General features: G+C 36.5%; 1 protein-coding gene across 4 annotated transcripts in view; it reads left to right on the forward strand.

The window, feature by feature from the left end:
- Positions 1-16,664, forward strand: part of bcat2 (branched chain amino-acid transaminase 2, mitochondrial) — a 31,052-nt gene that overhangs the window by 11,705 nt on the left and 2,683 nt on the right. For 3 of the 4 annotated variants that reach the window (XM_061981414.2, XM_061981415.1, XM_061981411.2), the window contains exons 2-6: positions 10,354-10,416; positions 10,661-10,861; positions 12,868-12,978; positions 13,181-13,300; positions 13,377-13,540. In XM_061981414.2, coding sequence (XP_061837398.1) covers positions 10,399-10,416; positions 10,661-10,861; positions 12,868-12,978; positions 13,181-13,300; positions 13,377-13,540 — 614 coding nt within the window. In that variant the 5' untranslated portion in view covers positions 10,354-10,398. Of the gene's footprint in view, positions 1-5,850; positions 6,038-10,353; positions 10,417-10,660; positions 10,862-12,867; positions 12,979-13,180; positions 13,301-13,376; positions 13,541-16,664 lie in introns of those variants that run through there. The other variant, XM_061981412.2, reaches the window with a different exon arrangement.

Below are 16,664 nucleotides of genomic sequence, written 5' to 3' on the forward strand. Positions count from 1 at the left end.
TCGAAGGACCTTCTGAGTAGGTGGAGAAGACTTTAGCCCCTGTATAAGGTGTTGGGTGTCCAGTCCACTTGGTGTAAGTGTCCCGATCTGATATTGTTTTGGATGTTGGTCCAAAAGAACAAGTATGGGATGATATGTGCTTGCGTGTAAAATGAGTGATATCATGTGCGATGCAAGCAGTCCTGCAGCGTGTTTACAAATATGGACAGCCAGTTAACATCTAAATGTCCTCCAGTAAGCACACAATTTCTTCTATTTTACTAAAGTCATTTACAAAAAGGTAAACATGCTAGGCTATAGGCTATTAGGAGCTAGCAGCTACCCAACAGCTAAGCACACAACAGCACACAAGCTAAACATACATAATAATCATTGAACAATATAGCAGTGTAAAACAGCCCATTAGTCAATACTAACAAGTATCAACATACCAAGTCTCCAAAACAGAAGCGAATTAGAACGTCTCCAGTAACAAACGTGTTTGCATCATTCAAATTATTGCGTCATGAGCTGTTAGTGCGTAACTGTGTCAGATTGCATGATTCGATTCTCAAATCAAAACGATTCTCGATTCAAAATCAATACTTTTTTTTAATAACATGGGGTGCCAGTTCTATCATTAACTACATTCCTTCGTGAAATAGATAACAGCTCTGCTAAATTTCTGCATTACATAAAAGACACTTGGTTTTGTTTAATAAAATTCTACCCAAAACATTTAATAAAGTCAAATACAAATAAGGCAACAAGAGAAGTATCCAACACTTCTCTTTTCTAAAGTAAATCTGCACAGCAGATATAGATCATCTACATCGACAATATGATTTGCCTGAGAGACTGGAAAAGACAGATTGAAAAAAAATGTGTAACTGATTAAGAATGGTTAAAAATAAGGATTGCAGTTCATTTGAAAATCGCTTCTCTTTTTTTTGACAACCCTATTGCACGAACTCTCCAAACGCTCTAAATATAGACGCAAAATAATTTCAGTCTTGATTAATCACATTGCAAGTGCTAGATGATATTTGTTGCATCTCCCCTTCCCAGACTTTGCCGTTCTTCTTCCTTCATAAAAAAAACAAACATGTTTGCACCGTGTGTGGATCATACAGACAATTTTCTTTCATTCTCACGAATGGAAAGTTTTGAACACCCCTCCCCACATGGAAACAGCCGCCTTGTCAAAGTGTCAGCAGCTCATAATTGTTCTCTGAATGGCAGTCGCTGAACAGGATAGGCGTGTAACACAACACATTTGTCACGACGCGGGTCATGCGCTGCGACTGCTGTGCTTCTTCCAGCGTGAAGAATGAAGTGCAAGCTGAGACCTGCAGACTCTAATCTTCAACTACTTGTCTGCCGCTCTCATTTGCAAACGCAGGTCATGATAATGAGCGAGCCAGCAGACACAATTTAGCATTCACCAGTAAATAAACACACCACAGGCATCAATGACACAACAGCGTTGCAGGAACGTGTGAAAGGTGTAAACTACCAGTGAGAGGTAAATCCAGGTCCATTTCAAACACTTTCATGAATATGCAGAATATATGCTGATTTTCAGAACACCCACAATTGTGTTATGAGTCCGACTATTGTGGCTTATCTTTTCTTTTTTTTTTTAAACACTTTTTTATTGAGTTTTCATAGCAAAATATAATGAATGAGAATGCGATCAATCAGCTAATGTTTTTCTTGTTGCCCCAAAACAAAACACTCACAAAATATAGCAAAAAAAATAGAATTAATAAATTTAAAAAATTATAAAATCAATGAAATAAGGGGTAGTAAATAAAAATAAGTAGATACAAACAGCTGTTTTTATTTTCCCCCAAAAACAAAATACCCACAAAATATAACAAAAAAATTCGAAAATAAATAATGTAAAAATAAATTAAATAAATAAATAAATACAAATAATTAAATACAAACAGCTGTTTTCATTTCCCCCCAAAAATAAAACACCCACAAAATATTACAAAGAAATTATCAAAGAAATAATTTTAAAAATAAATAAAATGAAGGAAAATAAATAAATATAAATAAGTAGATACAAACAGCTGTTTCCATTTCCCCCCCCCAAAAAAACACCCACAAAATACAACAAAAAAATTATAAAATAAAATAAAATCTTAAAAAAGGTATAAAATGAGGGAAAGTAAATAAGTAAATACAAACAGCTGTTTTCATTTTTCCCTCATTTCCCACCCAAAACAAAACACCCACAAAATATAACAAAAAAAGTATCAAATAAATAATTTCAAAAATTAATAAAATGAAGGAAAACAAATAAAAATAAGTAGATACAAACGGCTGTTTTCATTCCCCCCCCCAAAAAAACGACCCACAAAATACAACGAAAAAATTATAAAATAAAAATAAATTTAAAAAGTTATAAAATGAGGGAAAATAAATAAATAAAAATAAGTAAATACAAACAGCTGTTTTCATTTCCCCCCTCATTTCCCCATAACAAACACCCACATAATGTAACAAAAAAATATAAAATAAGTACATTTTAAAAAATGAAATAAATTAAAATAAATAGATACAAATAGCTGTTTTCAATTCCCCCAAAACAAAAACACCCACAAAATATAACAAAAAAAATACAAAATAAATATAATAGTTAAAAAAATAATTTAAATAAGGTAACAAAAGTAAATAAAAATAAGTAGATACAAAAAGCTGTTTTCATTTCCCCCACCCCAAAACAAAAAACCCACAAAAATACAAAAAACTAATAAAATAAGGGAAAATAAATAAATACAAATAAGTAGATACAAAATAAATCGATTTAAACAAACCAAAATGACAACAATAAAGACATCAATAAATGGGTACAGAATAGATAAACAATGACACAAAGCCACAGACAACTGCACTCAAAGCAAATAACAAAAAGTGTATTATCTAAGTACATGACATTTCAGTCACGACAAAATTGAAGATCAGTTTCCTTTACACATTTAAGGAAAGCGGCCCCATACTTCTTGATATGTTGCAGAGCAGCCATTCAATGTCAGCCTAATCTTTTCCAGTTTGAGGCAATAAAGAACCTCTCTAATCCAGCGGGTGTGGCAGTCTGAGTATGAGTCTCCCAGCCAACAGAGTAGTGAAAGCTACAAAATTAATTGTTTTAACTTCATATTTTTTCTACATTAAAACACTTCCTTGTGGTCTACATAACATGTTATGGTGGTTTGCTCAAAATGTTGCAAAAATTATGTTTTACAGACCATCTTCAAGCCGCTTTCTGATGCGGCATTTTGCCGGCGGTCTTATTTACATGCCTCCACTTTGACAGGGTCTTCTCCATGCTTACCTTGTTGTTGTTTTTTGTTTTAGTTTTCTTGGAGTCTACAGACAGATATAAGTCAGAGCTATACGCTACTTTGTATTAGAAATGGCAACAGCGGAGAATGCATGTGCAATATAAAATATAACATATATGGACTCTTACTATTATGTTGGATCCACTAAGGACTGGACTCTCACAATATTATGTCAGACCCACTCGACATCCATTGCATTTGGTCTCCCCTAGAGAGGGGGGGTTACCCACATATGCGGTCCTCTCCAAGGTTTCTCATAGTCATTCACATCGACGTCCCACTGGGGTGAGTTTTTCCTTGCCCTTATGTGGGCTCTGTACCGAGGATGTCGTTGTGGCTTGTGCAGCCCTTTGAGACACTTGTGATTTAGGGCTGTATAAATAAACATTGATTGATTGATTGATATACAGGTAAAAGCCAGTAAATTAGAATATTTTGAAAAACTTGATTTATTTCAGTAATTGCATTCAAAAGGTGTAACTTGTACATTATATTTATTCATTGCACACAGACTGATGCATTCAAATGTTTATTTCATTTAATTTTGATGATTTGAAGTGGCAACAAATGAAAATCCAAAATTCCGTGTGTCACAAAATTAGAATATTACTTAAGGCTAATACAAAAAAGGGATTTTTAGAAATGTTGGCCAACTGAAAAGTATGAAAATGAAAAATATGAGCATGTACAATACTCAATACTTGGTTGGAGCTCCTTTTGCCTCAATTACTGCGTTAATGCGGCGTGGCATGGAGTCGATGAGTTTCTGGCACTGCTCAGGTGTTATGAGAGCCCAGGTTGCTCTGATAGTGGCCTTCAACTCTTCTGCGTTTTTGGGTCTGGCATTCTGCATCTTCCTTTTCACAATACCCCACAGATTTTCTATGGGGCTAAGGTCAGGGGAGTTGGCGGGCCAATTTAGAACAGAAATACCATGGTCCGTAAACCAGGCACGGGTAGATTTTGCGCTGTGTGCAGGCGCCAAGTCCTGTTGGAACTTGAAATCTCCATCTCCATAGAGCAGGTCAGCAGCAGGAAGCATGAAGTGCTCTAAAACTTGCTGGTAGACGGCTGCGTTGACCCTGGATCTCAGGAAACAGAGTGGACCGACACCAGCAGATGACATGGCACCCCAAACCATCACTGATGGTGGAAACTTTACACTAGACTTCAGGCAACGTGGATCCTGTGCCTCTCCTGTCTTCCTCCAGACTCTGGGACCTCGATTTCCAAAGGAAATGCAAAATTTGCATGGTTGGGTGATGGTTTGGGGTGCCATGTCATTTGCTGGTGTCGGTCCACTCTGTTTCCTGAGATCCAGGGTCAACGCAGCCGTCTACCAGCAAGTTTTAGAGCACTTCATGCTTCCTGCTGCTGACCTGCTCTATGGAGATGGAGATTTCAAGTTCCAACAGGACTTGGCGCCTGCACACAGCGCAAAATCTACCCGTGCCTGGTTTACGGACCATGGTATTTCTGTTCTAAATTGGCCCGCCAACTCCCCTGACCTTAGCCCCATAGAAAATCTGTGGGGTATTGTGAAAAGGAAGATGCAGAATGCCAGACCCAAAAACGCAGAAGAGTTGAAGGCCACTATCAGAGCAACTTGGGCTCTCATAACACCTGAGCAGTGCCAGAAACTCATCGACTCCATGCCACGCCGCATTAACGCAGTAATTGAGGCAAAAGGAGCTCCAACCAAGTATTGAGTATTGTACATGCTCATATTTTTCATTTTCATACTTTTCAGTTGGCCAACATTTCTAAAAATCCCTTTTTTGTATTAGCCTTAAGTAATATTCTAATTTTGTGACACACGGAATTTTGGATTTTCATTTGTTGCCACTTCAAATCATCAAAATTAAATGAAATAAACATTTGAATGCATCAGTCTGTGTGCAATGAATAAATATAATGTACAAGTTACACCTTTTGAATGCAATTACTGAAATAAATCAAGTTTTTCAAAATATTCTAATTTACTGGCTTTTACCTGTATGTAAAATGTACATATTATATTTACAGTATATAATATATACTGATATATTATATTATTGTATTATATTTTATATAATTTATACAATATATGACAAATCCCAGCTGCAGCCAAAAAAAAAGCGTTTTATAAATAAAATGGACTTATTTACTTAATTAATTCATTGTGTAAACATGCGCTGCACAATTGTGTAACATTGACTTCCTGTTCCAAACAAACAAACAATTACCATGCGGTCACATATTGACTCCAGGGATCTACAAAGCACCCAATTTGCACACTTAATATTTCATATGTAAACAGTTTTTTGTCAATAATAGTTAATAAGTGTCGAAAATAAGTACTTAAAGTGCTATTGTTAGAAAAAAGTCGTGTAGTTTGACCTGTTTTGTCTGTACCTCCCTCTCATCAGCCAATCCGCGTTGAGCGGATTAGCTGGCAGCAGCCAATCAAAAGTCGCTGTCAAGCTACGCCTTCGTATTCGACGACAGTGAAACTTATTTTCATAAGTTCATAAAAAAGTACGACCGCTTTCTATTTTCACACTGACGCTGTGGTTAACGTTCCGTGAATAAACCCTGAAGTATTAACTCCAGCATAAACCTTTGCTTGTTTTGACTTTTCAAAGCGGAACAACAAGCGTGTTTGTTTCCGCCCGAGCCAATAATCAGTGAGCACCGCAGCGGACATGGCAGCCCTCCGGTCGGTGAGTCCAAAGACGAACGTCGTCGTCGTCGTCTGTTTACCTGCCGGGTTAATGTTTGACTTTAACGCGCTGATAAACGAGCGAGTGAAGATAAGAAGAGATAAGAAGCGTTTAGACGAGCCCGCTTCCCGCCAAAGCACCGCGAGCTACAACAAAGGACACCAGACCAGACCAAACTCCATGACAAAAACCTGCCAATTAACACCTCTCCGCTTTCAAGCCAAACGATTACGAGTTTTATAAACATACGAAGGATCGAGTGTAAATATCCACGAGTCAGTCTTTAATTCGGCATATTTAGTTGTATGTGTAACATGAGACAAGGGTACTGAAATGTCATTTTAAAGTGACCTGAAGTGTCGCCGCCCACCAAATTCCATCAGATTATCGTATTAGAGGTTTATGGAGGAATTCATCTACAATGGTGTTTTTACAAAGAGTATATTATCAGTCACTTGCTGACGACAACAGTTTTCGCCCTTTACGTACTAGGTTGGTAAAACGTGAGTCCTGGGTGTAAATTAATAATTGTTTTTATTTCCCTGACTATGCTAGTAAATTAGCATTTTTAGCATTGGCTGTGCAATATACGCTGCCTTTTATAACATTACACTTGCGTTGTTACAGTAAGTTATTTTATTAGAATGACTGCAACAGACGCATTGATTGCATCATTTTTTTTCATTCCACACACTAGTGCAGTGTTTTTCAACCTTTTCTGAGCCAAGGCACATTGTTTTCAATGAAAAAATCCGTGTGCCAAACTTGTCACTTATTAGTTAACTTATCACCAAAAGAAATCTTATTGTCTTTTTCTGCCTTTTATTCCCGCTCTTACTTTTTCCACTTCCAGGTGTCCAACACACAACACATGTCATCATATCCTGTGTCCCCCGCCCTTAAGTTCCCCTTACAATGGTTCCGGTATTGTGCTGTGACCCGAGTAACCAATACACAGTGTTGGATTAGTTACTGAAAACCAGTTACTAGTTACTCTATTTCAAAAGTAACTCAGTTACTTAAACCAAAAAGTAATGCGTTACTGTGAAAAGTAACTATTTAGTTACTTATATATTTAAAAAAATCTTTTTTAAGGCCCCATTTAATGCCCTTTTAGCCTTCATTTCAGTTCTGTTATTGCACTGGGGAATAATACAATATGTTGATCAACTTGGCATGCATTTGCATCACTGAACTCAAACAGCAATGCGGTCTACATACAACACACAAAGACAAAGATATGATTCAAAGGGCCAATTTGTTTCATGCCAGAACAAATTGACAACATTATTTGAAATAGCTGAAACATAACATACATAAGTAACAAACAGCATAATAACAACATAGCTGTAAACCAAGGAAGGCACACACTACATACACAAAGCCTAACCAGGCGTTTTTTTATCTCAAAAAATTCTGAAATAAAATCATGTCTGAAGCCCAGAACACTCTACACAATTCCCCAGTTTTAGTTTAGAGAAAAGGAAAGATTGGCCTGGCCCACTAGGATCCCTCTTTATGTTTGTGAACTTTATAGTCCATACATTTAGAGTGATGTGATAATCAAACACTCTAGAAGTCTAGAATGAAAGAGTATATAAAATAATTGACAGAGTGTGTACTAGAGATGCGCGGTTTGCGGACACAACCGCGGAGTCCGCGGATTATTCGCGGATCGGGCGGATGAAATTAAAAACAATAAGATTTTATCCGCTCGCGGGTCGGGTCGGGCGGATTAATTAGATTTTTTTTTTTTTTTTTTTTTTTGCGGGTGGCAGTTAAACCAATTCGGAAATATATATACATAGTTAAATGTTGTTACCCACATACGAAAAACGAGCAGGCACCTGCTGCATATGCCACAACAGAAGAAAAAAAAAGAAAAGAGATGGACACTTTTACGGAGCGGAGAAGGGACGCCTCGCCGGGGTCCGGGACCGAGGCCCCTTCCCCCGAGAGGGCCCCACCGGGAGCCGTAGCTGAGGCGATCCGCGAGAAGGGCCCGACGCACGTCCAGGGTCACTACCGCGCCCACCGCACCGACACCCCGCCTCGTCCGCTTTCGCAGTGCGCTCACGAAAGGGGTGGGGCTCACCCTGGTTGATATAGAGAGCAGGACGGTGGCCATGGAATTTCATTTAAGGTTTGTGATAAACCATCAAACTCATTCGTTAAAAGGACTCTATAGTAATATAAAGCAAATTTTTCTGGACATTATCATGCAAGAAAAGTTTATTTTTGGGATCGCGATCACCGCGTAATGATTTTTAAAGGTTGCATTACATTATTAACTGTCCCATGTGATCAGCCAGTGCGATTGGAAGTCCATGCTCAATTATTGCCTCCGTAAATAAAACTTCGGCATTCATCACATCCAAAGAATCTGTTTGGGCGACGAAAAACGTTGAAAGTTTTCCACTTGTATCGCTAGCAACGGCATTAGACTTGTGTTTTTTTGTCCCAACGTGGTCTTTTACATCGCTAATTCCTCCGTGTCCGATCGAAAAATCTTGTCTGCACAAGGTGCAATTCGCGTAGTTTTCACCCTTTTTTTTTTTTTTTTTAATTAATATTAGATATATAACAACGGGCGGATGGCGGGCGGGTGCAGTTCTGATCAAACGTTACATCGGGTGGATGGCGGATGGTTGACGACTTTCTGACGCGGTTGCGGATGAAATAAATTGCCTATCCGCGCATCTCTAGTGTGTACCTTCAGTGTACAGTGCCTCGTTAAAATCCAGCCGCTGTTGGAGGTGGAGGTGACGTGTGTGTCTCTTTACTTGCTTCGTCGAAGCATGTTGCATTTGTAGCGGTTTCAGCAGATTTGAATTGCTAGAATAGGATCTTTGATCCAAGGCACAACTTACATTCAACTAAAATGTTTTTATTTGTGGTCGACAAAAGAAAAGTATTGAGAATATCATGTGCGATGCAAGCAGTCCCGCAGGGAGTTTACTTGAGTGTGATATCATGTGTGATGCAAGCAGTCTCGCAGCGTGTTCACTTGTGTGTGATATCATGTGCGATGCAAGCAGTCCCGCAGGGAGTTTACTTGAGTGTGATATCATGTGCGATGCAAGCAGTCTCGCAGCGTGTTCACTTGTGTGTGATATCATGTGCGATGCAAGCAGTCCCGCAGCGTGTTCACTTGTGTGTGTGATATCACGTGCGATGCAAGCAGTTCCGCAGCGTGTTTACTTGTGTGATATCACGTGCGACGCAAGCAGTCCTGCAGCGTGTTCACTTGTGTGATATCATGTGCGATGCAAGCAGTCCCGCAGCGCCTTCACTTGTGTGTGTGATATCATGTGCGATGCATGCAGTCCTGCAGCGTGTTCACTTGTGTGATATCATGTGCGATGCAAGCAGTCCCGCAGGGAGTTCACTTGAGTGTGATATCATGTGTGATGCAAGCAGTCCCGCAGCGTGTTCACTTGTGTGTGATATCATGTGCGATGCAAGCAGTCCCGCAGGGAGTTTACTTGAGTGTGATACCATGTGCGATACAAGCAGTTCTGCAGCATGTTGTACAAAGATGGACAGCTAGTTAACGTCTAAATGTCCTCCAATAAGCACACAATTGATTGTTTTTTAGTCAAGTCTTGCAAGTGCTTGCATGTAAAATGTGTGATATCATGTGTGATACAAGCAGTCCTGCAGCGTGTTGTGCAAAGATGGACAACTAGTTAATGTCTAAATGTCTTCCAATAAGCGCACAATTTCATCTGTTTAGTCGAGTCATTTACAAAAGGTAAACATGCTTGGCTATAGGTTACTAGGAGCTAGCAGCTACACAACAGCGAAGCACACTATAGCACACAAGCTAGACATACATCATAATAATTGAACAATGTTGCAGTGTGAAACAACACATTAGTCAATATAAACAAGTATCAAATAATCATATTACTTACACATACAAAGTCCACAAGGCAGAAACAAATTAGAAATCATCCAGTAACAATTGTATCTCTATCATTCAGTGGCCACTAGGTGTCGCCAAGAAATCATTTACCACTCCCCTTCAACTTAAAGACAGCATAAGTCTATTCCAGACGGTTAATAATAAATATGTTAGTGTTTTTCATACCTACCATTGTTCTCTGTTAGGCTCATTTCACTTGATCAAACCTTTTCTAATATTCCACACTACAAAATAAAAGTGTGTCTGATTCCTACTGATATCGTATCAAATCAATATCGGTATCGTATCGAAAGTTAAAAAGCGTATCAGGACACTCCTAATAAAATGTTTTGTATTATATGTTTAGCAGCGAATAATAAAAATGTTTTTTTTTTTTTTCTGTTTTCAGGGAAGATTGACAAAGACACTTCCTGTGGTTTTGGCATCTCAACGTATGTCTAGCTCCTTTAAGGTAACGCGTCAAGAGCCACGTACGATCATGTGACAGCACGGCATTATGGGAAAGTCTTTAAACTGTCCCCCATCTTCTTCACCTCTCTTAATTCTTCCTAATGGAACCTCCAAATGTCTGCAATGTGACGTAATTGTCCTTTTAATTAAAAAAAAAAGCATGCTAATCCTACAATCAATCACTCTTGTCCCGCCCACTTCCCTGTCTGGCCACGCCCCTTCCTCCCTGTCTGGACCTGCCGCAGGCTGCCGACCTGACAATTGAGCGAAACCCGGTATGCAAGGACAAGCCCGACCCGTCCACGCTGGTGTTCGGCAAACAGTTCTCGGACCACATGTTGACCATCACGTGGTCCGCCAGCGCCGGCTGGGATGCCCCCAAGATCAAACCCTTCCAGAACTTGTCTCTGCATCCCGCTAGCTCCGCCCTGCACTACTCCATTGAGGTGAGACACACCTGATACTCGCTAGCGTTAAAACTTTAATTGGATCTTGAAAAAAATCAATACATTATTTAAAAAGTTTACCTCTTTTTCTTTAGAACACATTCATTCTTAAATTGTTTTCATAAATATTTTGCTATTTTTTCAATTGTTTTTGATAATTATTGTTTATTTTTTTATTCATTTTGTTTTTTTTATTTTATTAATTTCTAATGTATCATTTTAAAAAATGTATTACAATTAGATAAAAACAAATAAAATATTTATCAATAAAAAGTCTACATCGTTATTAATATTACTTATTGATGTATTATTTTTAATATTTAATTTATTTACATTTTGTATTATTTGTACTATCTTCTTTTTTTATATTGTCTTTTTTGTTTTATTCAAGATTTGTATCTACTATAGACAAAAATAAATATGTCATAACTTTTTAAGCATAAATAAAACATACAAAATTAATACAATAAAATACATGAATAAAATGAATAATAAAATGACTCATAATAAAATAAATATCATTATAAAAATAAATAAATACAAATCAAATATTTATAAAAAGTCATTTATTTTCATTTTGTGTTATTTGTTATGTACTACCGTATATCTTTTTTTCATGTTTTTCTATTTTTAAGATTTGCATCTACAGTAGACAACAATTATTGTGTCAAACTTTCTTTAAGTAAAAATAACGCATATAATAAAACAATAAATACATATGTACATAAACACAATGACTAATAAAATGATTCAGACTAAAATTAATTTAAAAAAATGATAGCACTTTTAGTTGTACAGTAGTTTTTTTAACATCCATAAAATTACAATGATCTACTCCAGAGGTTTTAAAATGAAAGCACGAGGGGGCCATTTTGATATTTTTCATTTCCAAAACCAATACAATATATAAATATTTTATAACCTTTAGGACTCCTCTCTGGGACTCAGCAGGGTCTCAGTCATAAAATAATTAAAAATAGGTCATATATTATAAATACTTCTATTATTATTACATGTTTAAATCTCTCGATCAACTCAGGCATATCTCTTATGTCCTTTTTGTCAAGGTAAAACCTTTTTTTTATTTAGCAAAAACACAAAATATGCATTATTTTCCCCCAACAAAAATTCTCGGTGCAATATTTGATGTGAAGAAATTGGAGCCTAAATAGGTCAATCATTCATAACAACATTGATGTTAACTCATTTATTACTTTTTGACCAATGACAGTTTAAAAAAATAAAAATGACACTAAAATTATTGGGAATCCAAAAGGGCCACACTCATAAAAACAGTTTTGAATAAGTCGTACTTATTTTCTTACTTTCAAAACTTAAATCTCAAGATCAATTTCATATCTATTTGTGGATTGTACATTTTTATGTGAAGTTGTTTTGTTTCTGTTTCATGCCCTTTTTGTCAAAGAAAACTCAGTTTTTTATATGGGAAACACACAAAATATGTAAAATGTTCCCCAAAAAATATTTCAAAGTGGAGTATTTGATGTGAAGTAATTGCGTCCTTAAATATGTCAATAATTCAAAACAACATTGATTTTGATTCATTATTATTTTTTGAACAATGACAGTTTATAAAGAGGAAAAACAGCCTGCATGGCAGCTTTGTGCTATTAGAGTCAACATTGCAACTTTTTCTTGTTACTTTTATTCCACTTTTTTATAATTTATTTATTTATTAATGTATTATTATTATGAGAATGTTGGGGGGGTTGTTAAAAAATGATCTGTGTGCCGCAAATGGCCCCCGGCTGCTTTTTAGACACCCCTGATTTGATGATTATTTTAACAATATTTATTAGTTCGTAATATTGCGTTATAGTCTTTGTCATTTTATATATTTTAGTGTTCACATACAACTCATTGCAGTGAAAAATGATGTAATTCCTGAAATATACTTTAATATAAATATTAGACATTATGAATATATGAATAATTGACGGTATGGATAATCACATTTAAAAAATGAAGAATTTTGTGGTTTTCAGCTTTTTGAAGGCATGAAGGCATTCCGCGGCGTCGACAACCACGTTCGCCTCTTCCGCCCGATGCTCAACATGGAGAGGATGCATCGCAGCGCCGAGCGCAGCTGCCTCCCTGTAAGTGTCTTTAAACGCCCACAAACTAAACGTCCCCGCCTCAAACTGTATCACTGCAGCGCCATTATTTTTCTCACGTCACTGGATGTCAGGCGGGATGCATGCTCGTCGTCTACAAACGTTGAAGTGTGCACGGAGACGTTTAAAAGACACTTCCTGTTAGTGCGCGGAGACTTAAGAAAGGCACTTCCTGTGTGTGCAGGTATTTGAAAAAGATGAGCTGCTGCAGTGCATCAAGAAGTTGGTGGAAGTGGACCAGGAGTGGGTTCCTTACTCTCAGGACGCCAGCCTCTATATCCGACCCACCTTCATCGGCACAGAGGTGAGTTACGTGCCCACACCACGTCACCTCCGTCTCCTGGCAAACTAAAGCCACGTCTCCCCCGCCCGCTCGCCAGCCGTCCCTCGGCGTGACACGGGCCAGCGAGGCGATGCTCTTCGTCATCGTGGGGCCGGTCGGACCGTACTTCGCCACCGGCTCCTTCAACCCCGTCTCGCTGCTGGCCGACTCGTCCTTCGTGCGCGCCTGGAAAGGAGGCGTCGGCGCTTACAAGATGGGAGGGTGAGTGCAATCGCAAACAGGATCGTAAGAAGTTGAGTTTGTGCTTCGAAAAATGTTTATGGGACAGAATAAGACAAATTAATACATATTTGAATAACGCCTTCAATGTGACATTAGTGAAATAAATATAAACTGAACACATTACTGTAATATAAAATTACTATTAAATGAATTATTAGACAATTTAATTAATTGTTTCAGTATTTATTCATAATTAAATTTCATGATCTAATTATTTAATGTTTACATTTTTCCATGATTTATTTGTTTAACTTATTTACTTCAAAATGTATTTTTTCAAATTTTCATTATTTCCTATTTCAATTATTTACTTCAAAATGTCATTATTTCATGATTTAATTAACAATTAAATTATTTAATGTTTAAATTATTTCATAAAATGTTTTATTTCATGATTTATTTATTTCATGTTTTAAATATTTACTTAAAAATGTTATTTGACCATTTAATGTAATGATTTCATGTGTTAAATAATTATTTTATAATTTAATTATTTAATGTTTGGAACATTTCACAATTTTGTTATTTCATGATTTAAATATTCACTTCAAAATTTAAATGTTTCATTTAATTATTTCATGTTTTTTTTTTTACTTCAAAATTGTATTGTTTCATGTTTTAATTATTTCATGATTTAATTAAAGATTTCATGTTTTATTTATGAAACAAACAAAAAAAAATAGATCTTTAAATAATAATTTTAATGTGTCATTGATTAAATAAATCAGAATTAAATACATAAATGTGTTATTCAATTACTATTTAATAAATATTAGACAATTTACTTATTTCAGTACTTAATTATTTTATGACCCAATCATTTCATGTTTATTTGAGGTTTTGATTATTTCACAATTTGTTTACTTCACAAATTATTTCATGATTTAATTATTTATATATATTATATATTATATTAGGGTGAGAAGCTCTGTCATTTGGGGGGAGCTCAAAGTAAAGCCGCTGCTCCTCCACATGGAGAGGAGCCAGATGAGGTGGTTCGGGCATCTGGTCAGGATGCCACCCGAACGCCTCCCTAGGAAGGTGTTTCGGGCACGTCCGACCGGTAGGAGGCCACGGGGAAGACCCAGGACACGCTGGGAAGACTATCTCTCCCGGCTGGCCTGGGAACGCCTCGGGATCCCCCGGGAGGAGCTGGACGAAGTGGCTGGGGAGAGGGAAGTCTGGGCTTCCCTGCTTAAGCTGCTGCCCCCGCGACCCGACCTCGGATAAGCGGAAGAAGATGGATGGATGGATGGATGGAATTATTTACTTCAAAATGTAATGATTTCACAATTTAATTATTTAATCATGTATTTATTGATTCTACATTTTAATGATTGATTTCACAATTGAATTAATTCATGTTTAAATTAATTATTCCATGATTGAATGATGTACTTATTTCATGAACGTGTATGTCAGTGCTTCATGAATTTATTTGATCCGTCAAATTTAGCCATCAAAGTCAGGGGCCGGGACTAACTGGAATTTTGTCCATTGATTGTTGTGGAACGTTGGAAGTCTTTGCAAACATGGCGGCTAAGGAGGCTTTACTTGTACTTTTTGAGGAGATGCTGGTAGATATTTAAGAAGCAAGAGCTGCTGACCCAAAGCATGTAGCGCTAAACATAGAGGAATTTATTCCAGTTGTCTGAGTTATTTCCGCACTTTCTGACTGAGATATTTACCATGTACGCGGCCGCTACTCTGGTTCCAAGTCTACAGACAAGTGGACGTGCTGGGTAACCAATCAGGTGGTAGCCCCGCCCACTGACTTTGACAGATAAAAAACATGTTCATGAAATAATTAAATATATTTATATAATTGTAATTATTTTAATGAATTATTTATTTAATTAACACATTTAGGTAATTATTTAAATATTTATTATTTTATTTCATTCTGTCCCATTTGACCCTCCATCAATTTATGTAAAAATTACATATGTTTATGTATGCAGCAGATTTATCCTGTTCACAAATTCAGATTCATGGATTATTTCCTGAAAAGAACATGTTACTATAGAGCAGAAATAGACCCTTCTAATATTTCGAGTGAGCATTATTATTTTTGGAGTCTCACTCGATTGTGTACCTAATGAATTGTTTGAATTAAGTGTGGTAAAAAATATTGATATGACAACATATATCGCTACACTTTTTCTAACGCTATATTGTTTTGTTTACGTCTTAATATCAATGTTTTATTTTTATGTGCGGATTATAGCTGAAGAAACTTGATCCACTTTTATTTTTATGTGCGGATTATAGCTGAAGAAACTTGATCCACTTTCTGTACAATTGCAAAATGGCAATGGATCATTTGAATTACTTTTTTTAAATTAATTATTACTGTTGTCAAGTGTAAATATTTACAACTTGTATTCGCAGCTGCATTTTTACATTTAGCAATGAACTATGTAGAATATCGCAATACTGTATTCAAGTATTGTGATGTGTATCGTATTGTGAAGACAATACCCAATCCTAATTCAAATACCTATTACTGCTTTGCATTGGAAGATGTGACCCAACAACCCAACACGTTCATAGAAGTCCAGTAAAACAGCGCCCTCTGGTGGATTATAATTGAAATTGCATGTGCCGCTGTAATGATGCAGGGGTGTCCAGCCTTTTCCCATTAAGTCAAAGTGTGCTGGGGTCATTTTGATATTTATTTAAAAATACAGAAAAAGTTTAAAACAGATATTATATATATTTAAAGATAAACCTTTGTGTCAGCTTTGTGTTATAGGTGATTATGTACAGTAATTTTAATTATAAGAACATTTCAGCTTTTTCTCATTACATTCCGATTTGTTTTGCTCTTTTTTCCTACATTTTTGTTTTTTTCCCTGTAGAATGAAATTAAATGTATAACCTAGTGTGTCAAAAATTCTGCCTTTACAAAAAATGTATATTAATTTATACATTTAACAGTTGTAATTTTTCAAATCAATTAATTCATAACCAACCATATTTTTATTGTTATATTTCACAAGCTTGTAATATTTTAGATAAGGGGTGTCTAAACTTTTTCCACCAAGGGTCGCATACTGAAAAGTCAAAGTATGCAGGGGCCATTTTTAGATTTTTTTAGTTA

The sequence above is a fragment of the Nerophis lumbriciformis genome, linkage group LG24, assembly GCF_033978685.3.
Source record: "Nerophis lumbriciformis linkage group LG24, RoL_Nlum_v2.1, whole genome shotgun sequence".
Classification (NCBI taxonomy): Eukaryota; Metazoa; Chordata; class Actinopteri; order Syngnathiformes; family Syngnathidae; genus Nerophis; species Nerophis lumbriciformis.